Source organism: Sander vitreus, chromosome 2, assembly GCF_031162955.1.
Source record: "Sander vitreus isolate 19-12246 chromosome 2, sanVit1, whole genome shotgun sequence".
In the NCBI taxonomy this organism is placed as follows: domain Eukaryota; kingdom Metazoa; phylum Chordata; class Actinopteri; order Perciformes; family Percidae; genus Sander; species Sander vitreus.
In genome coordinates this window covers 15,046,522-15,068,923 of record NC_135856.1, presented here as the reverse complement: position 1 = coordinate 15,068,923, position 22,402 = coordinate 15,046,522, and the positions used below count along the sequence as shown (strand labels likewise).

The following is a 22,402-nucleotide window of genomic DNA, read 5'->3' as shown; positions in this document are numbered from 1 at the left end:
AGCAGACAAACAGCATATTTGTCTGGCTCAAAGTCAATCTTACAAAGCTTTGATGCTTGTACTGTAACTTGGGCTTTTTCACTTCGTGCTTTTTTACTGTACAACCTGCGTAACAAAGCATATGCATGTCAACACAAACAGACGTTTCTTTCTGTGAAAATGTTAACTGCGGTTTCATCTCACAACTGCAAAATAAAGGTGTGAATAGACTGAATAATAGAAATGAAAAAAACAGAGAAGACTGTTAATGATACTGTGTCTTATCTGGTCTTTCAGGTTATTTCCACCGCATCACATATCTTCAGTTCATCGAGGCAGAGCACGTTTCTGGAGTGACATGGGTATGTGTGTATAGAAAAGTGATAACCGGCAGCAATAAAACATCAGGTAGAGATGCCATGCATGCGTGTAGTGGGTCGGTTAAGTCATTTAATATACTTTAGTGTTAAAATGTCGAAGGGAAAAGAAACAAACACGTTATTCATACGCATTCATGAAAATGCAAATACTTAACGTAAGCCTTAACACGTTCACACACCCTTCTAAGGCATCCTATGCACACCTAACACATGCATAACAGAAGTGCAAAAAGGCAGTCACACACCTCTTTACTTTAGAAATGTACCTTTTACTTGTGAGGTAATGTGGGGTTTGCTGTTACGGTAATTCCAACAAAATCACAGACGAAGCCACAATCAAAGCCTTTTTCCCCCTCAGTCATGGTCCTTTGGACATGTTTATATCACAAGGACTCAAGTTAGAATTAATGTCACCAGATTTTCCATAGAAGTGAACGAAGAAAGTCAAGAAACCAGTGTTTGGTGCAAATATATTTTAATAATAGGCCTGGAAATTAAATCAAATCATACATTCCCATTTCATTTCTCTTTCCAGTTATGTTTCCAACAATTATTGATTTTGACTACCTGTTTCTTTTCAGGCCAAATCGAGGTAAAGTGCTCGAACTATTCCAGCACGTCAATCTTAATTCTTTAAAATAAAACATTAAAGGGGAGGAAAAAAAAACAAAAAAAACAAAACAAAGAAATTGATAAAAAATTAGTATGCAAAACAGAAAAATGTTCCGAGTGGGAGAATGACACTGAACCAATCCTCTAGCTAGTGTTTAACCAGGTATCACAGGCAAACCAGGTCTCTGAAGGATCAGAGGAAATGTGGCTTTGATGTGAACATTATGACTGGCAAACAACGGATGACAAAATGTTTTTAAAGTAACAGTATAGCCATAGACATTTTAGTCCTACTCATGTGGACAAACGGGAAGTGTAGTGTGATGAAAAAAAGGCTGCTAAAAACTCCCTCCATTCTTAATGTTGACTGCTGTCTTACAACATTGACTTTGCTGAAATGCAAATAAAAATGTCAAAATAAAAACATTACACAAATTACAGTCTGAAACGCTGCATTGGTACTATGAGATCATCAGCCAGCAGGCCCCTTTGTAGAAAACGTGCATTAAAAAAAACAGACACTGGGAAGTGTTAAGGGCGTTATACAGTAGCCGCAGCCCAGCTGGCGCACGCAAATGTGACGTCATGGAATCGCCATAACTATTTATACCCGCGCTGGTGGTCGCGACACTAGTTGTAGTCTTCTCCTGAACAGAGGTGGCACTAATGAGGAAAGGCGACCGACTTTGCTCTTTCTACGGACTAGAAGAAGGAGAAAAAGATAAACGGCAGAACTGGCAGCAGCATTGACGTCAATGCTTCGATTTGATTCGATGACCTACTTCGTCGGCTCAAGCCTTTCATTCACCATAAAAGAACTCATCTTAACCCAGTAAGTTTACAAGAGAGACTTGCAGTCACTCAGAGTCCTGGCATCTGGTTGCCCAGGAGCTCCTTCATGCTTCCCTTTTCCCTTTTGTTGCGCGCCGCTGATAAAAAAAAATAATAATAAAGAAATAAAGAGTGGTGCACAACCTCTGCGCTAGGTGCGCCTGCAAGATCTACGTCATTTTGACGTCACGATGGCGCACGCCAGCTTGGCTGCGGCTACTGTAAAACGTGCATTAGAAATTGCTTTCATAGACAGGCTGAAGCAGTTGGACCCTTCTCTAAAATGATGGCAAGTTTAATGCCAAATGTCATACAGGACAACATATACAGTATGCCCAGTGAAGTTGACAAATTAAGAGAAAAACATTTCACACTTTGATTCCTGGCTTTTAACCAAATAATTGACTTTGTCAGTATATGGGGTGAAGTTTTAAATCACAAATTGGCTTCTTAATGCACAGTCAAAAGCAGGAGAGACCAGATCAAAGGTGGAGGGAAGAAATGGGACACCGCTGGGTCTTCTGAAACTATGATGATTGATAAAACAGCTTCAGTTTGTTGAACTACACAGAATATTTATGGTATTTGATGAGCACTACTTTGTCAAAGTAGCTGCCATAAGAAAACTGCACTTTGTAAATTTTATGTTTAAGAAACAATGCCAAAAAACATTTCACAAAGAAAAAAACTAAGACGTAATTACATGAAGGCGCTTTCATGACAGTGAAAAAAGTACTACTATTAATGGATTAGTTTACTCTGACAGGATTATGAGATTAACAACTTGGCTGTACTTAAATACCATGGGATGGTAACCTGTAAAACCTAATATTCACCGACACCTCCATAACTCAAATTGAGGAGGGAGCCTGTAATCTAGAAACCCATGCAGCCTGATGTTATTACTAGAGGTGGCTGGTTGACTGGGGTCATATTACTATTGGAAATTGATTCAATTACTTTTCTATAATCTTTCTTGGAAGATTAGACTTACTCTGCCTTCCTCAGAACTGCAAACTCCACCTATCTTGCACTTTAGGCACTAAAAATCAAACATAAAAGTAATTTTAAATGATTCTAAGTAACAACTGACCCAAGTCTGGTTGGTTGTGGTAAACTCAGGACCTTGTGGCTCTCCTGTGGAAACCAAAGCCTGGGGGATTAACTTAGCTGCCAAAGCCAAAGATGCCCTTGATGTAGCCTGTGAGACCGCCCTTGCCCTTCTGCTCCACCTTGTCATCCAGAGGCGGGAAGGCCACGTGGTTGAGAGCAAGGTCAAAAAACAGGGGCTTGCAGGGGATTGGCTGGAAGTCGGGTGGAAACTGGACCAAATTGGGCTGCTTTCCTACGAGGGCGGGATCGAGGCGGAAGGTCTCCAGGCGTTTGCAAAGGGGCTGCATGAAGGAAGAGGAAGTAAAGTATATATAAACATAGATAACGTTTTTTTTCCAATAACTTGGCCATGCAGCATAAAACACTGATATTTTGAAATGATATGATCCTTCATTCCATAATGGACAACATTTATCAGATTAGTTTGCAGGGTTTTTCCCATGCGTAGAAATGAAACCCCCACCCCAAGAGGTTTTTAGCCAAGGGAAAATCACCAAGCTCCAAAACATCTGATTTTCAGCAGTCAGCCTCCCTATCATCCACTATATTTTACACGTGGCTGGTGCCGATAAGCCAGCTAAGCTGCACTGTTTAGACTGGACCTGAACGCTCCGCTGTGAAGCTAGCGCTATTGGGATCTCAGTTTTACAGTGCGAGTCAGGCTGTACCAGACTCTCCCGGTGACTAGTGGCCTGACGGCATCAGTAATAAACTGCGACAGTTTCATAACCGGTTAAAAAAAGTCTCGTAGTCGCGTCAAATTTAATAGTCAAATTCCGTGTTTGGGTACAGTTGGTTTTAACACCTGATGTGAACGGTATGCGAGCACGCATGAAAAACCACAGTGTCTTTATCGGCATTGCCATGACTCAATGAACTAGCTCCAGAGGCGCCGTCGTCCCGCTCCGTCTCTCTGCTGCCCTCCGTTCACGTAACAGTGGCAGTTAAACTGTATTTCACACTATGAAGGTTAAACTTTGCAATTAATCCGCGGTTCACATGCATGCTGAACTGTAGGGCTTGTCCATTAAACTACTGCATCACTGACAAGTTATTGATCAATAGAATGTATTTAAAAATAGAAAACATACTGCATCAAGTTTTGTATTCATAACACGATTGTATTATTGTACAAATTAACTACAACAGTAATAGCAGTCACCTTATGCAAGTCTCTCCTACATTTTTCAACTTAGGAGCAAAACGTGCTCCTTGGGTAAAAAGTTATCAAGTCCTTTTCATATTAAACAAACTGGACTTTGGGGTTATGCGTTTTTCTTGACATAAAGAAAGACATTTTCCTAACAATTTATCAGACTGCAGGAAATAAAGTCTTTGACGCTTAAAATCTCCTCGGGGAGCACCCCCACATGCCCCACTTAATATGTGCCGCCCCAAAAGGCCCATTCTGAGCCAGGAAAAATCCTGGTGTGGTGCGTCTCTTGATTTTGTTCCCTTACCGTGTTGTCTTTGACCTGCTGCTGAGAGGGAACTTCAGCAGTCTCATCAGTATCTGAAAAACAAACATTTCCAGAGGCTTGTACACAGGACAAGGTAGAACAAGAACAGGACTAAATAAGTTCTCAGTCATACGGTAAAAAATAAATGAGTTGGGCTGGGAAACTGTCAGTTCAAAAGGTGCGCTCACCTAAAATAGCAGCAGCTTGAAGGGAGTATTTTTCAGCGTTGACCTCAGCGATGAGCTCCTGGACATCAGGGAGATCCTGCAGAAAACAGAACTACAATAGTGACGTTTCTGGTAGAGTACAGACGATGCTAAACTGTCACAGACTTGATCGCAAAATCTTTCAGGATCAGTTTCAAAACCTGAAACAACCTCTGTGGAGTTTGTTTCCTTTTTATTTTACTGTGTTTGTGTCAACACATGTAAGGGGATCTTTTCATGATGGGTTGTAAATGAAACTGTGTGGTATTGAGAGATAATGTATTTTTATCATTAGGGCTGTTACAATTAACGTGATAATTGTAACAGTAACCGGTCTGATCTACAAGGAGAAATGCTGTGTGCTGAAGGTGTTCACGGAGAGCGTGATGTGTAATTCCGTCACCTTACACCGAGCACGCCAAGAGGAAGAGCGTGACCGCTACGGACGCGGTGTACAACGCACACTTCATCATAAGTAAAACCTGATCCTGAATCACAAATAAAAAGGCCGTTTTAAATGCCACACACTAAATCTAAAGAGAGACTTCCCGTTCTGAGTAACAGGCTTTATTACTTAGAGTTTTAATTAAATCAATGATCATTAAAAAGCATCTCAAGACCCCAAAAAAGGAAACTATAACCCCTTGAGTTGAAATGGATAAATAAAACAGTCTTTTGAATGGCAAGTTCAGTTCAAAGCCCTTCCAGATGGTTCTCTCCACAAGACTGAAGTTATTTGCACGTACTGAAGATGTGAATTAAGTTGCCCCCGAAGTCACCGAGTTCCAAATACCACTTCAGCATTAAACGCTCAAAAAATATCCCTTTTAAAAGTACATTTAGAACAGATAAAAAAATAACTATGTTAACCATGGACAATGATGCGATGAAATTGCGGTTAATTTGAATCAAACGACAGCCTTAGTTTTTATATGACCAACCTTCAGGGTGTTGTTGAGGCTCTTGGCCTTAGACTGGACCTCCTTGGCGTATTTCAGCACCCTCTCATACAGCACCAGTGCCTCACTCCACTTCTTCACCAGCACATAAGACTGGGCGATGAAGAAACACCTGTGAAGGGCACAGAGGGAAGGACCACATTAACAACACGAGTGATTGTATTTATGTATACAACATAAACTTCATTTTATATACATAAATACAAATCACTCGTGTTGTTAATGTGGTCCTTCCCTCCGTTTTGTCTAAGACCAGACTACAAGAGGACAGCAACTGCGAGAGTACATTGTGGGCTCATAGATGTAATGCTAGATAGATGCAAGGTGGCACTGCCTCACAAACACTATTTGAATCTTTGTTGTATTTTTTGATTAGGAGCCGTTAACCCAAAAATGTCTGACCTGTAGGCCTTGTAGACGAGCGTCTTGAGGGACACCTCCTTCTGGAAGGTGTGGTCATCCTCCAGGCCCTGCAGGGTGGCGAGCTCAGCCAGACTCTGGAAAGACGGACGAACAGTGGAAGGTTAGGGAGGTGGGTGTGTGTGTGTTGGGGGGAAACGACACAGGGAGAAACAGAAGGTGAGTTAAACTGTAAGAACAAAGTGACAGAGACTGTCAAACAAGGCAAAGTACACGTCCCTTCACTGCTGACAACACAGAACAAACATCTCATCACACTAACAGCTACGGTGAGAAACTGGCACCTAGGAACCAATTTCTAACCAATTATTCTAACTGAAATACATGCTGCTACTATGGCCAGTTAAAGTAGATACGGCATATTCCAAGCGCAGAAACACACATTTCTATCCATCTTTATTTTTTAAACTACCATGCATGCAGAACCTTATGATTAAAAAGATAAGAATATAGGCTATTTATTGTCCAGACATTTACCTGCAGGATGATGTCGTAGAGGCGTATGAGATCCTGTGGACGGGGCCCTCGCTTGTTCTCGTCGGCTTCGGGTTCCTTCAGTTTAGCCTGCAGAGTATGGGCCATGCTCTCATTCCTCTTCACCAACGTACACAGCTTAATGTAGGTCAGGTAACTGGGAGAGGAGACCAACAGCACATTTATTATTCCGTTATTAGGAGATAAATGTAAGAGGGAATTAGAGGGTGGAAAGACTTATTTATACTTGTGATTTTCTTTGCTATATATGATGGTAAATTAAATATCTTTGGGGTTTGGGCTGTTGGTCGAAAAAAGCAAGCACTCTGAAAAGGACACCTTATGCTATGGGAAATCACAATGAGCATTTTTCACAATTTTCTGATATTTAACAAATAAAATGATGAATTAGCAGATAAATGAATAATAAAAATAATCGTTACAGCCACAGAATATGATCGAACAATCTGACACAACTATATCAAAAAGATGTATGTAAATATGTGAAGTCTGATCTTGGCATTTACAAGCACATTTCTTGACTAGGGGTGTTAGCAGTACACAGAAGTCGGTTTGAGTTCGGTACTAGCAACTTAAAGTTAAACTATTGTCATAACAAAAGGGGGAAACATTTTAAACACGTCTGTATTACACTGAACACTTCCCCAAAAAAAAAAAGGCAACAGGTCACAATAGGCTCTTTGAAGCATCACTTATGCTATGAAATATAAATACGTGTTGTTGTATTTTCCCTCATCCCAGTGATGGCACCAGTACCCAGACATCCGCATTTACATGCCGGTAAATCTGCAACTTTTCCTCTTTTGCGTCGCACCATAGCAACCATAAACACTGGCTTTACCCTGTTTGCTGCTTCCCGTTTGGTGCTGGAGGGAGCGCACCCATTGGTTGTTGACAATGTGTACAATATGTGGTTTAACTTTACTACCAAGACTTAAAACTTATGATAATATCAAGCTTGTCTGATTTTGTCGGAACGTCAAGATGGGAAAGAGAGACTCGGACTGAGTATTATGACCACCTTACACCAAACTATTGAGAAGACAGGAGCACGCCCCAACTCTAGCAAGACTCATAATTTCATTCTAATATTGGAAATTGGTCTGCAACAGTGGAATAGCTTGAATAATAATAATTTATAGTTTATTGATCCCACAAGGGAAATTACTAGTTTTTCCCCAACACAGGCCTGAAATACACACACATGCTCAGGACCTATACATGCACAAATGAAGAGATGTCAGAGTGAGGGGGCTGTCCATGGACAGGCGCCCTAGCAGTTGGGGGTTAGGTGCCTTGCTCAAAGGCACATTGGCAGTGCCCAGTAGGTGAATTGGCACCTCTCGAGCTACCAGTCCACACTCAGTACGGGGACCCAACCCAACTCTCTATGGACTGAGCTACTGCCACCCCCAGAAAAGTTGTTTGGTGTAAGGTCGGCATTACACGCCAATCAGTTTTTGTTAGTTATAGATCAGCAAATGTTGCTAACTGACAAAAGTCTAAGTTTCAAGAACACGTGTTTCTTATACCTGTGCAGGAACTGCAGGTTGGACACCTTGCTGCTGTCAGCATCAGAGCTCCTCTCTCGCTGCTTCTACAAAGATGAGCAATAATTAAAAGAAGAAAAAAAAAAAAACTGGTCACATTCTTGTATTCTGTCACATTGATGAATCTGACCGTTTAGCAATCATCCAGAAGTATGTCAACTTTTGAACCGGTTGTATCTTACCGCCTCATTCTTGAGTTCCTCTCTCACAGCCTGAATGGTGTCTCTGCACTCGGCCAGCAGGGTCTCATACAGATGTTCTTTGGTCTCCTCGTTAGCCGTCTGCATGCCAGAAACAATAATTAACATCTATAGATTAACATTACTACAATGGAACATAATGGCTATTTATCACTGTCTCCCTGTTTCATAGTAAAAGAATATAACATTCACATTAAAATGCATTTGGTATGAAGCACTTGCAGGAAAGGATGGTGTACTATCAGCAGTAATAGCAGGTTAATGCATCAGCATTAGCTCACTATAGCACACAAACTAAGCAGACCAGAAAACTGAAACAGAAAGTATTTTATGTGAACCGGTCACATTTGGCTGATACCCGCTCTGCTTAATATGGTATGTATCAGTATTTATACTGCTTCACCAGATCAGATTAGTTCATCGCTTATAAGTATACAGTCTAAAAAAAATGCAACTATGTCAACAGGTTTCACATCGAGGGGAATTTGGGAGATGAAGACTTAAGTTTAAAAGTACTCTGTTAATCAAAAATGTCTTCAAAAAAAAAAAAAAAAAAAAACTCTACAAGAAAAATATGTAGACACATTGGCCTCAATATCTGAACTCAGACATACACTTTCTCACCATTTAAGCTACACTTGCATTAATAAAAGTCAATCATGCAAACAAATATTTCATCCATTTAGAAGTAGTAGTGGTTTGACACAAAAGAGCAACAGTTTAAGCAGAAGTGACTGTGAGTAACTGGGTGAGAGGCACAGGTATGTGTCCCAGCAGGCTGCCGATACATTCCTGCACACAACTCATCAGCAATCACACTCTGGAGTTTCAGATTCAAATCTTTGTGAATGACAGGACTGTCTTGACCTCACCTTTCATCGACACACTCTTACTATAGGCCTGCCATACTCTACAATAGTCTCAGATGTCTACATGACATAGCATGTTCACATTTAAAGAAAGAAGTCATGTAAACTGTAAATGGGAAAATGTGGGGGGAAAACGATTAATGACAAAAGAAATATTGACACAGTTTAATTTGTTTTAAACTCATGTAAAAGTCGTTAAACACTTTTATGGAGGAAATTGTCACATATCCACCTTCAAAGAGGACAAAAAACCCTTTGGAAGCAACACAGTGAAAGAATGTTACGAGAAAAATTCTTCCTAGTGATAATTGATAGACAGGTTATACGGCTGCTCTTATCCAGCCAGAAGCCTGATGCTATTTAGTGCCCCACACACTCATTCACACTCAACACTCTGTCAACGCCTAGCATGACTGGCTCAACCTGTAGAGAGAGAGAGAGAGAGAGAGAGAGAGAGAGAGAGAGAGAGAGAGAGAGAGAGAGAGAGAGAGAGAGAGAGAGAGAGAGAGAGAGAGAGAGAGAGAGAGAGAGAGAGAGAGAGAGAGAGAGACTCTCTCGTCCCCAGAGGCCCATGTGTGAGACAAATACTCTGACTTTTATTGAGCAATCTGGGACAAATGGCAAGGACGCTTGCTAATTTTACAACATTCATTCTATCACTCACAAAAATTGGTTGATAAGGATGTTATAAACTATTAACTACTATTAGCGTAATAGACTGTAACGCTAAAGTTGAGTAGCAAAAGGGACCACTTGACACTAAAAGATGTTTAATGATTATAATACTAATCTGTCTACAGAGACCTGCTGGGTGTAGCCTTGTTTTCATGTGTGGCCTGAAAATGCACAGAATGCAGCCGTGCAATGACAGAGGCTGCAGGCCAGAGACCTGAGTGGCTGTGGGTGTGACAGGTGTGTCTGCAGGGTGTGTTGAGCCTTCTGGCATAAGAAAACAGGAGGAATGAGCTGTGGTGGCAGCGACCGGACATGTGAGACCGAAGAGGAGAGTGCCACCTACTGAATATTTAAGGAACTGACTAGACTGTTGTAAGGAAGAAGTGTTCTGCTCAAACTTTAGGCCATTTGCCCGTTTTGGGACTTTTCATCTGGTTTGCCTTTGGATACAGCATAAGCTGATGACAGGAAATGTGAGGGCGAGGGGGATTGACATGCACCAGGAACTAAATATACTGACCTGAGCGATAGCGGCCTCATTGTCTGCCAGACCCAACAGGAATATGCGGGCCTTATCGATCTTGACAGGCACCGACCGCCCTCGCCACTCTACCTCACTCATAGTGGCCGCCTGCTTGGTTCTGGCCTGAGTAATCAGAGCCTGAGGAGAATTTAAAAACAAATGAAACATTTTTTTTAATAAAACATAGGTTTTTTTTTGATCAACAAGAGTCAATCTTGAAAAGTATATATATATATATATATATATATATATATATATATATATATATATATAGGGGTGGGGGAATCGATACAGCATAGTATCGCGATATTTTCCGTGGCAATACTGTATCGATACACAGACTCAAGAATCAATCTTTTATTATGTGTTGGTCAGTTTGTCTGCTTAACAATCCCATTTTGCAGCAATAAAGTTGAAGTGAGATGAATAAATAGAGAAATGTATCTTTTTAGATAAAGCAGATGTTGACAAAGTTTCATAATTTGAAATTGGGAAACATTTTAAGTTGTAAAAAAGGTAATAAATTGCAATATATCGCAGAATTAGGGCTGCACGATGTGACCTAAAATCAAAATCACGATTAATTGCACATTTTACCTTGATAACCATAAATGAACGATATTTTGTTTTGTGATTCGACAACAGACACTGCGTTTTTTTTTTTGTATAAAATTTTAAAAAAGGTCTTTTGCATGATAAAAATGCCCCCCCCCTCCCGCATTTAGCAACTGGCGAGTGTTAATTTCGGACCCTGCACACACGGTAAAATGTTTTTAAGGAGAATGTAAGCCTAATCGACAGAAAAATATTATTGAAATTATCGTCATGGGAAAAATATGTAATAACAGCTTCAGAATTCTGATGTCGATACATTTTCGATTATCGTCCAGACCTACGTAGAATATTGCAATACGTTTAAAATCGCAATAATATCGTATCATGACATAAGTATCGTGATGATATCGTATCGTGAGGCCTCTGGTAATTCCCACCCCTAGTAATATATGCACACAGATTTGCTCAGGTCACTTTTTATTTAGACCAAAGTTGAGGAGAGTGTGTGTGCGTGTTCCAGCCGACATAGTATTAGGCATCTTCAATATATAAAAGATGATTGACGATGCAAGCATATGAACTAATGTCCAACTCCTGTATGTTTACCTCTAGTTTCTCAGCCATCATGCCTCCTCCACCCCCAGTCAGTCTCATCTGCATCAGGTCATTGATGGCGTTCTGGTCACCTGCAATCAGGCAGGAAAGAGTGTGTGTGAGTGTGTGTGAGTGTGTGAGTGTGAGTGTGTGTGTTGAGCTTTGGGACATATCCAGTTCGTGAACAATGTCTCAGGATGCCTAAAACGAGTCTGACAAGATGGCTGTCAATTATGCTGAGGGGAATCAATTTTCCCCGTATGTGTGCGTTACTCACCAATGTTGTAAGCACAGTAGCGGATGTTGGGCGATATCTCGTCCACACGCTGGCGATACAGAACTGCCAGCTCCTCAGTGAAAGCACTGGCAAGCTTTTCATAGATGGTCCTAAAAAGACAAAAATGAGATTGTTTCAAATCTCCCGAAGGTCATTAAAATTCATACATCAGATGAACCGTCACTTATTCTGCCAATGTATTAAGAAACTGTAGTGATGTTAAAACACACTTGCACTTGTTGAAGGCCTCCATGGCAAGCTTCCACTCCTGCAGTTCAAACTCCACCATACCAGTCAGGTATGCAGTGTAGGCCTGAAATAAAATATGAGCCATTATTAGTGGCTGTTGTAAGAATAAGAAGAATCACAATATATGCTGAAAATGGAATGTTTTAAAGAACATTTGGACCGTGCAACAAGGCAGGCCTGCTTGTTTTTTAGGGGAATGATTGTAAAGACTTTGGGACCGATTGCCGAGATTGCTGTGGACAAAGTACATACGGCGATACACCAATAAGAGCCAATTACGTTTAACCATGTATCCAGCTGATTTAAATAGCTCACGTTACTCTATTGTGTGAACAGTTAACTTCATTTAAGATTGTATGTGGCGTTTTCTTTTGCAGGTTGCAAATGTTCCACCAAAACAAGTTCCTTCCCGAGACTATTTTGCAGAGCTACCATCGCTGCATCCGGAGCTTAGCGCCTAAGATGATTGTGATTGGTTTAAAAAAATGCAATTAACCCAATTCTCTTCTCCTATCCTAGAATTTCTGTGGCGTAGCAAGTCGAGATTACATACATAGTAACAAGCAACCAAAAAAATAGTATATTGTGTCAAAGGGCGATACGACAAAGGTTGAGAGCAGTTTTGGACCTTATGAAGCCGAAATCCTATAGCACATATATACACCCCTTTTCCTACAATATACACCTTTACTGCGTCTTTAGAAGCAGGTTGAAAGGTGACTTTGTATTGTATACCTGTGCCTCAAGTTTGGTCTTGGCGTCAACACGGGGGCTCTCACAGAGCTTCTCCAACTTTTCGCTGTGCTTGGCAGCCTTGCGTAGTCTTGCAAGCAGGTGGAAGCGCTTACGTGGCTCTGTGTTGGCCTCCTGCTTCAGCTGCATGGCGTAACTCCATGCACGCTCTGCCTCCATCAAAACCAATAACAGATACCTGAAGAGAGGGAGGTCATTTCATCAGCTGTTTGGCAACATATTCTAACCATTTAAAGTGGACACAATCAATTCAATTTCTATCAGAAGTCGACACAGTCAGCAGTGTACCTTTAGCAAATAGATTGATATGGTCTAGTTTGATCAAGGCTTTAGTAGCGAGGTGTACCAAACTAGATGACAACACGGCTCTACATTTTTGTAGGAGCCGGCCAAACCCCTCTGTGACGTGCATTTATTATCCTGCATCAAACACAGGGTTTGTATGTCAAATTGTTATTTACTTTATGAGGCTCTTCCTTAACATCAGCCAGTTAACTCTACATGAATGTCTGGCTCAGACTTTCCATTCCTCACCTGCTGTCAGAAAGCATTTCAACAGTTATTTTCTTCCCAATGAACTTATGTCGGTTGCCCATCCTGAAGCCAAGAGTCTTGCGCAGGCGACGCAGTCTGCGGGAGCAGTAACCCCTGCACACAGTTACATAAAGATGGTTACATTAATAATGCGCACATGTACATTTTAACCAATAAAAAAACCCCAGGGTTTTCTTTAAAAAACTATTAACCTAAATGTGTTATTCTAGATTTATTCGAGCCACTTTAAGGTTAAGTAGTGACAATGATGCGTGTAAGATTCACTGCGTTGCCACTTTGTTGTTGTGTTTGATTGCTTTACATTGTACAAGTCAGAAAAATAAAAGTATTAAGATTTAAGAGCCATTTGTACACCAGCACAGTCTCATGTGAACCATGTCAGAAGTGTTATTGCAAACAGCTTCTCAATGTATTAAACAAGAATTTGGTCTCAAAAATAAATACTGTTAATACACACAGGATTTCGGAGAAAAAAATGTCACTGATGAAAGTTGAGGTCAATTTACATAAACAGTTAATAGAAAGATAGATTTGCCACGACTGGCTTGTGATCATAGAAAAAAAATGTGGTTCTCTTTGTGTACAGCTATACAATCCTAAACAGCTATGGTCCAGTTAATGGGGGTTTATATATGCCATATGACTGGGCAATGGGCACAGCTCACCTGTATCTCTGGTAGTCTCCGTGCCTGAGGCCATGCTGCTGCTGGGACTCCTTGATTATTTGCAAAACTGCGAATCAATGTTAAGGGTCCACCTTATTTACATCACACACTCTAAGTTACTCCAGGGGAACATTTGTCATTCACTGCACTGGAAGTAACGTTACAGACCCTGAAAGTCAGACTATGGTGCTGTGATATGTTGCAGAAAAGGCAACGTAAGTTAGCTGCAACTGAAACTCAGAGGTTACAACAGGTAGAACTAAATATAAACTATAGCAGCACACGTTAACTAACATTTGTACTTAATTAACGTCTTTAGACTTGGAAAAAACAAGTTTGTGACAAGCCAATTAAATCTGCTTTTCACGACTGACAGCCTGCTTCAGTATGACACGTAGCCTAATGACGCTAGCTAACGTTATCTTCTAACCGAGCTAGCGTCGTTAGCTTTTGCGCCTGACACAGATTCGCTGGAGCAAAGACAAAACCACTGCTACACGTCTGATGCTGTGAAGGATACTTTCCAGTCCAAGTCCTCCATCCGGTGAATTTTCTTTATTTTCATCCAAGGAGGACAATTTAGCGTCGTTTTGCTTGTCTGCGGCCATCTCTAAATGCTAACAGCTAAGCGGCACATACACATGCTCAGAAGTAGAAGAACCAGCAGGGACCAATGACGGCACAGGGAGGGGCGAAGCTACATCCATACCTCGCGAGATTTAGCTGATAGGTCTTCCTTTTAGGCTGCTTTTACCATAGACTGTATATAGAAGGCTTTTACAGGAAGATCTCTGGTAGGGTGTAGACCATTGACTGTAAAATTAATGGTTTACACATTATTTTTAATTGAGGCATGCACTTTAACGGCTGCAACTGAAATGGAACAAAAACCCAAGACAATATATTACAGAACACTGACAGTCCTCACAAGCAAAATATCATCTATGACATAAAATGCAGACATAATAAAAAGCACAGCAAATCAAAGGAGAAAGCAGCCCATGACTGCCATAACAAGCCCCTATGCAGCATCATATGTATATTCCCAATATCTTAACTCGCAAATATTACTATAAGGAACTATGTGTCTGGTTCTGTTGAGACTATAGATGCATATCGTACCCAATTTCCTCTCAATTCGAAGTCCCTGTTGCATCGTTTAGATACATATGTGAAATGTGATTAAGATCATGCAATATGATTGAAAGCTCATGAACAGATATGAAAAACATTGAGGTGAGACTTTTCCAGGGTCGAGAATGATCTTTGAACCTCCAGAAACATATTGATTCACTTTAATAATCAATTAATCTACAATAATTAACAGGGAGCAGAAGGGCCACAACAACAAAAAAGTCAAATATTAAAGTGTCATTTAATATTATCATTTAACATATTTGATCAGAAATTGAGACATCAATAAACACACGAAACATTTATCCCAATCCTTCTCCAATGTAAATACCACCCTGTTGAATTCAGACAGTTGGAAGTACTGAGAGGAGGCTGAAGGATGAGTGAGAGTCTTCATAACCAATCAAATTCTGGGGGAACATGCACTATGGGCACATAAACTTTAAGCAACATGTTACACTGCGCACATCTTCTTTTCACCAGTCACAAAAATAGTTTTAGCCTTTCAAAACTGAAGTACAAAATGCCCCCCCATCAGCCAAATATACTTGTAGACTTGTAGATGTGTTGCAATAGTTGTGTACCTGGAAGGAATGCAAAACTGAAGCATCACAATATTCAGACTTTTCTTTTAGTTGCCAAAACAAAAGATGTCCATTCAGCTGTTGTCGGCAGCAGAAATGTATCTGGAGAGAAAGTTCTTGATCTCAGAGATGTGCTTGGTCTCTTTGATGGTGGTGTCTCTGCTGCGGACTTGAAGGAGGCCACTCTCCAGCGTGTTCTCACTGATCACCACAGTGAAAAGTACTCCCATCTCATCGTACCTAAAATGCATCCATAAAGAGACACACATCAGTCCATAGCAAGAGAAACACTGATAGTTTGCTCCAAATTAGCAATTTTGCTTCCATTATAACACTGAATTGCACTTCACTTTGCATTCAGCTGCTCCATTGACATTGGCAGTGTTTCAAGATACCCAGGCCACGCAGAGATGTTAGCCTCCTTAAACTCCTGCAGCAACCCTTCACAAACCTACAAAATAAAATACATATCTACTTAACTTATGCCTAGAGGATCAAGTTCAATTACATACTTTAGTGCTGATTCTACCACAGTCACTTGAAAGATCCTTTTTACCCAGCACTTGACTCACTTTTTAGTTTCGTTAGACACAGATTTAATCAAGATAAAAAAAAAAAAATCACTCAATCATTGATGTCCACTGTCAGTACCTTTTCTTTACCAGTATCTTTTTCTTACCTGCCTCAGCTCCACAGTGGCTCCTCTGCCAATGTCTAAAGCCACTTTCACTGGAGCCAACACTGGGTGCAACTTCAGAACCTGAAATCGAACCAAAACTCAGTGAGAGAGAATGACGTCGCAAAACAGAGGGCAAGTAAGAAGGTGGAAAATATTATCGTTTTTAAAAGTGGGTCAGCTGTGGGTCATAACCTTTCTCTGCAGCAGCTTCTGCTTGCGGTCTTCTTTCTTGAGATGCTGGAGTGAGTTGGATAGAAAGGCCAACACGCCGCGGTCCATGTTCCCGGTTACTGAGACGACGTGAGGAACTGACTTACGGCCATCTCGACACTAATCGGGTATAGAAAGACAATTAACACTGTTGGTGGTTACCATGACGAAAGGCAACAATCGTAGTGAATACAGTAGCTGCCTGTGTGTATGATTTTTGGAAGATGCCTAAAAGTTTACATGTAGGCTGAAAGGCACGTGTTACTATTAACATGAATGATGGCTTCGTCTTATTCAAGTGTCCATGTAGGTCATCACAAAGTGACAGTGAGCCAGCATGCACAATACCAGGATCCAGGAAGTCAGTCATCAGTGTGAAAAAGGCCTATATGGGAAATTACAAGCTGCCACATCATTTGTGAGAGACCCAGTTTTGCTGAACCCTAGTTTAGACCAACAGGGTTCAAAAAATCTGTCTTTGACATGGCTCACCATTTAGTAAAAACAAAACAGTACATAGAGTTAAACACAGTGTAATTGGAGCCTAAACCACTTCTTAGTTTGAATATAAATATAGTAGGGCTGTCAAAATAACGCGTTAATTTCGATTAATTAATCTGAGGACAAATAATGCATTAAAAAAAATAACGCAGATTAATCCATTCCATATTGACGTTTGACCCGGAGCCATTCTAGCCACCATTGGACTGTAAAATGAAGCAGGGAGACGAGAATGTGCTGCCTGGATTATTAATTGGAATATTTACTTGTAAAAATCTTCTTCCTGCCAACCCTGGCTACCGAAATCTGGTGCCACTGATATGTCTGCGCTTCTCTCTGATGCTCTGAAACACAAACACCGCTGCATGTGACGCTAGTTAACACTATACTCGACAGCAGCTAACGTTAGCCTACCGCTAGCTAGTAGCTGGATTAAACACGGTTAAAATGCTGACAGCTAACGCTAAACGGTGTAAAGTTTGATTGTCTTTTACTGTAGAGGATTCAACACCGGGATGTAACAATCTGCAGCTGCCGTCGGAGAAACAACACAGATGGTGCGTTCAATGAAACTGGTAAACTACACCCTCGTGGTGCATTTGAAGTTATTGTAAATGTCCTTTTCCCATCTGATGGTTCAACATCAACTTACTACTGAAATTAGTTATTGTTATTGTTATACATTATTATTAAATCATTTCATTTTGACCATATGGCCTTGGCAATAAACAAGCCGTTGACAGCCCTAAAATATAGTTTAAATATCACTCGACACCAAGTGAACCTACAGCACCTAACAGTAGCGCCCTGAAAGTAGCGTCCCGCTGATTAAGCAGCATATTGGTGCTTTAGGCTCGTCTGTCCAACAGGAATTTAGGTGTTGTTTTTGATTCTGCAATGTCCTTGGAGCATCATTCCAAACAGTTCATTAGAAACGGCTACTTTCAACTGAGGAACATATCAAAACTCCGAACTTTGGTGTCGAAGGTTGAATTGGAAATGATCATCCATGCTTTTATCTCGTCTCGTTTACATTACTGTAACAGTCTTTTTACATGTTTGAACAAGAAAGAGAGAGCTTTTCCGTCTGCAGGTTGTTCAGAACTCCGCTGCGAGCCTTTTAACTCATACAAGCAAAAGAATGCACATCACACCTGTTTTGGCATCACTTCACTGGTTACCAGTTCATTTTAGAATTCTGGTCCTTACTTTTAGAGCCTTGCACAGACAGGCTCCTCCTTATATGTCTGACCTGATACAGCGTCACACTTCTTGCCGGTGTATGAGGTCATCAGGTCAGATGTTGTTAGTGGTCTCCCGCACTCATTTTAAAACCAAAGGGGATCGATCTTTTCAGGCAGTGGCACCCAGGCGGTGTAATGCACTGCTGCTCTCTTTACATTGTTCAAATGCTGTTGATTCTTTTAAAAAGCAGTTGAAGACTATTCAAACAGGCTTTTATTTGGACAAGGGGTTTTATGGCTGTCTGATTTTATGTACCTATGTTTTCCTTGTATTCTTCTTATGTCTTCTATTTATCATATTCCAATTTATTGTAAAGCACTTTGTGATTTTTAGCTGTGAAAAGTGCTATATAAATAAACTTTACTTACTTACTTAACATCACCCCAATCTTCTGGCAGGTGATATTTAACCACTATTTACAGCCATCTCAGGAAGTAACTCCATGATGCCTTCAAAGGGTGATTGCTAGATTAATGTTGCAACTGCGACATGCCTATAACCTCTACGGGACTTTTCAGTAACACCAGCTTGACCGGTAAGAAACTGAAAGCTGACAAAAAAAAAAAGCACACAAACAAAAAGCCAGTGTCCACATGAAGACACTTCAATCAATAAGGAGACTGACTTGTAGTTTGGAACGGACACCTCTGTGTGTCTGCAGCAGCTCGGTGTTTCCTCTGCTCCACAGCGTCTCCAGGGGCTCCTGTCCCCATGGGAAGCTGTAGATGATCCTCACACCACGAGACGCCGCCTCCTCGCGTTCCTCCTCTGGGACTTCACTACTGCTGAAGTCTGATGGAGACAGGGCAAACTGGAAAGACATGGGATGACCTGATTTCATGTAACTGAAGTTATCTTGATGTAGTAATAATTTAAAAACACACTCATTGACTTCTCCCTAAAACTCCTCTCTTTTGAAACATTTTGAAGCATTTCAAAACATCAGCAGCTTTCGTGGGGGGCATGAAAACAGGACCATAACCCTTTTTTGGGCTTCAGCTAGCGCTGAACAATATATGCCAATATAAATATTGTTAAACTACCTTGTGATTGTAAAATAATCTTTCCTACGTTCTGTTTTATGTGAAAATGTGTGTGTATCTGAGTAATGATGAGGATCTGTTCAGCTGAAATGCCGTGCTCTGAAATACTCCCTCATATTTACCAATACTCACTTTCCTCCACCACTTCAGTCTATGTCGCGTCCAGTGATCCAGCCACTGGGAAGAGGTACGAGGAGAGCAGAACCACACTAGAGACGTCTGGGTCACCTCAGCTGGGCTGGCAGAAAAATAACCATTATGTTATAATTACAGTATCATTACACAGGTTATTTTTTTAGCTGTTTACTGTAAATAATAATATTTTGTTATGAAATACAGCAATGCTCTTTTTTAATATCAAAATAGTCTATTATCTCAGAAAACCAGGGCCAGTTCACCCTCTAGTGGTTAAAAAAATGAACAGTGTCAAAACTGATATGATCACAAGATTCCTTGTTTCACAGACTGTAGGCTGTTTGCTGCAGTCAAATCTATAACTAACTAACAGTTGTAGTTGTATACTCTGCCCTGCACTGTACCTGGATTATTTTTTACTGGACACAGAGTCTAATCTATTGATACATATATTACATGTTCATACTGATGTATCTTTTCATAGGATTAGCAGTCAGTGAGTTGTACATATTACTAGTGTTGAATGGTCAGAAGAGTGGGAGGATTAAAGGTTTAATGATTTATAAAAGATAGATTACTCTGACTACGTCCACATACTTGTCTTCATGTAACATACAGGTGGTATTAACATAAACTCATCAAGCAATACTGAGTATAAAGGAGCAAAATGTATTCACCCACGTTCCAAAATCTCATGTGGAGAATCTGTAGTGCAAGAATAAACTTTTTCACAAGTATGTGTCGACAGACAGACAGACAGACAGACAGACAGACAGACAGACGGACGGACGGACGGACGAAGCCTCACCAACCAGAGCCATCTGAGGGCTGGAAACACAGACCAGTCTCAGCCAGGCCGAAGGGCAGCTTCCTGTTCACCAGCTCAAACGAGGGGACAAATTGCTCCAAGGCACCTGAGAACAAACCCGACTTAAACGCTGTTGTTCTTGTATTCAATTTATTCTAATTGTGTACTCCAACAAAGAAGATTATTAGGGGGTAAAACAGTGTTTAATTTAATTGTTTAGTACCAAATTGAGGATAGGTGCCATCAGTTATGTTCCCAAGAGTGATGCGCGATCCTTTTGTCCCTCTACAAAATTTGACTGGTGCAATATTTGGTTCTAATCAGTGGTTTAGACTGATCAAGGGTTTTTTGTGGAGGAATTCAAATGTAACCTCCTCCAAGCCAGGGACAGGTACAAAAGCTCCTTTGCAGACTCCTGTTTACTACCAGGATCCAAAACATTAATATAATATTTGATAGGTGGAGCTTGAACTGGGATAGACTCAACCAAGGCTAGGAGGGTCCCTTAAAACCAGTTATTTCTCATTTTACTGTAGCACCGTGGTTTGCTGAACCAAATATGGTCTATTTTGCAACCACCTTGCTATACAGACCCAACTTTATGCCATCATAATCACTATAGGTATGTACTAGTGCAACTATTTATCTCTGTACCTTGAAGAAAGTTTTTCCTCAGAGATGTGGACCTCTGAATGAGCGACTGTATGTTCTGGATGAGCTGCTCCTTGCTCAGTTCTTGCTGTTCAAGTAGGCGTTTTACATTTTCAGTCTCAATAATCCTCAGTTGCCCCCGTCCACCTGTTGCTGTGTCCATGCTGCTGCTCAGAGTGTTTATCCCAAACACCTGAGCTGTGGACCTGGTCACAGAGTGCCACCACTGATCCAGCAGGTTTCTCCTCAGCTCCATGCCCAGAGGTCCATAACTGCAGCTTATCCCAAGCTGAAACAGCTCTGTGTTAGTCTGGCCAGGTAAAACAAAGTATCTGTCCACACAAAGCTGCAGCAAAGTCCTGACCTTATCCAAATCCTCACTCGATGATGTACTGTAGTGTCTCTTGGTGTGTTGCAGAGCAAGTATAATTCTGCACTGTGTTTTTAATACGCATAGACGCCTTGATAGGACGTTTATGACACGGTAAGATAACATGATGAGAAGCAAATCCAAAGATTGTCAAGTAATGAATCCTCATGAGTAAAAATCTGACATTTCCATGAATAAACCTTAACTGCTATTTACGTTAAAATGTTAGCTGTAGCTTAACATTTCAAAGCAAAAACACAGCGTTAACTGTTTCTGTTGAACACAAAAATACAAGCTCAGTGAGGTGACTTTATCCTCCGTCTGTTAAGCGTTGATTGATAGCATACTTTAGCTAGATAACGGCACATATGCTACATACCGCAAATGCTAAAGCCTGTCGGTGCATTTAAAACAAAATGCACTCGCCTGACAGCTTCTCACTATTGTCACATTATGTTCAATATTAACCGCTAGTTTGAAATTCACTGGCGTTACATGTGATACATGATCCGGAACTGATATCTTTAGCTACATCCGGGTTACGAATTTGTCTGCCAGATGGTGCATTCGGTGTCTTTCTGAAATAACCAGACATTTCCAACGGTGGTGTTTTTTGTTTTTTTTCAATTCTCTATATTTTTTTTTTTAATGAATCAAATGTTATTGCTTTATTTCATTTTGATACAAAATGAACACCAAATAGTCCCAGTGAGGTAAACAATATAGGCTACTTAAACAACGTACAGTATATCTCAGTCGTCTTGTTTGCTTATACAATGGTTTTAGAAGCAATGTCTCCATTGTCTGGAATACAGTGCTGGTGAGGAAAAACTCTTTATTCTTTGTTTGCCTTAAAGTAGTAGCATCGATATATAAGGAGTAATCAGCCTAAAATAAGTAAATCAGCCCAAAATATCCACAAATGGTTAGTTTAATAAAGGACATGACCTCAGTGTCCTTAATGGTAACTGCAGCCCTGAACTGATAACTTAACATGCACTACAAAGTTTAGTTAGGTTGAATAAGGTAGTGATTTCCAAAAACGCAGGAACATCTAGGGATGGGACATATTCATAATGCCTAATATGTGCTTTGTCTAATCATTCTTCCAACCCAACCTTT

At 40.6% G+C, this 22,402-nt stretch overlaps 2 protein-coding genes across 2 annotated transcripts; both read right to left on the bottom strand.

The window, feature by feature from the left end:
- Positions 1 to 817: 817 nt before the first annotated feature.
- srp68 (signal recognition particle 68) lies at positions 818 to 14,592 on the bottom strand. Its single transcript, XM_078279607.1, has 16 exons — positions 14,441 to 14,592; positions 13,921 to 13,987; positions 13,235 to 13,348; positions 12,683 to 12,878; positions 11,929 to 12,011; positions 11,699 to 11,808; positions 11,434 to 11,513; positions 10,270 to 10,410; positions 8,188 to 8,286; positions 7,988 to 8,052; positions 6,438 to 6,591; positions 5,943 to 6,037; positions 5,523 to 5,652; positions 4,564 to 4,639; positions 4,376 to 4,428; positions 818 to 3,196 (listed from the first exon to the last, which is right to left on the bottom strand). Exons 1-16 carry the CDS (start codon positions 14,526 to 14,528, stop codon positions 2,969 to 2,971), a joined length of 1,779 nt encoding a protein of 592 aa, XP_078135733.1. The 5' UTR covers positions 14,529 to 14,592; the 3' UTR covers positions 818 to 2,968.
- Positions 14,593 to 15,199: 607 nt separating this feature from the next.
- Positions 15,200 to 22,349, bottom strand: polg2 (polymerase (DNA directed), gamma 2, accessory subunit). Its single transcript, XM_078279593.1, is given in 9 exon segments — positions 15,200 to 15,878; positions 15,989 to 16,089; positions 16,318 to 16,398; positions 16,510 to 16,647; positions 18,899 to 19,084; positions 19,449 to 19,554; positions 20,260 to 20,365; positions 20,914 to 21,431; positions 21,433 to 22,349. Coding segments are annotated over 9 exon segments (1,419 nt in total). The 5' UTR covers positions 21,450 to 22,349; the 3' UTR covers positions 15,200 to 15,712.
- Positions 22,350 to 22,402: the final 53 nt, after the last annotated feature.

Excerpts from the sequence above, each read along its gene's own strand:
- srp68 (XM_078279607.1), bottom strand. The coding sequence starts at position 14,528 with ATGGCCGCAGACAAGCAAAACGACGCTAAATTGTCCTCCTTGGATGAA. Across the intron at positions 13,349-13,920 it reads GGAGACTACCAGAGATACAG|GGGTTACTGCTCCCGCAGAC; the intron begins GTGAGCTGTGCC and ends AACTGTGTGCAG. Across the intron at positions 12,012-12,682 it reads AGACCAAACTTGAGGCACAG|GCCTACACTGCATACCTGAC; the intron begins GTATACAATACA and ends ATTTTATTTCAG.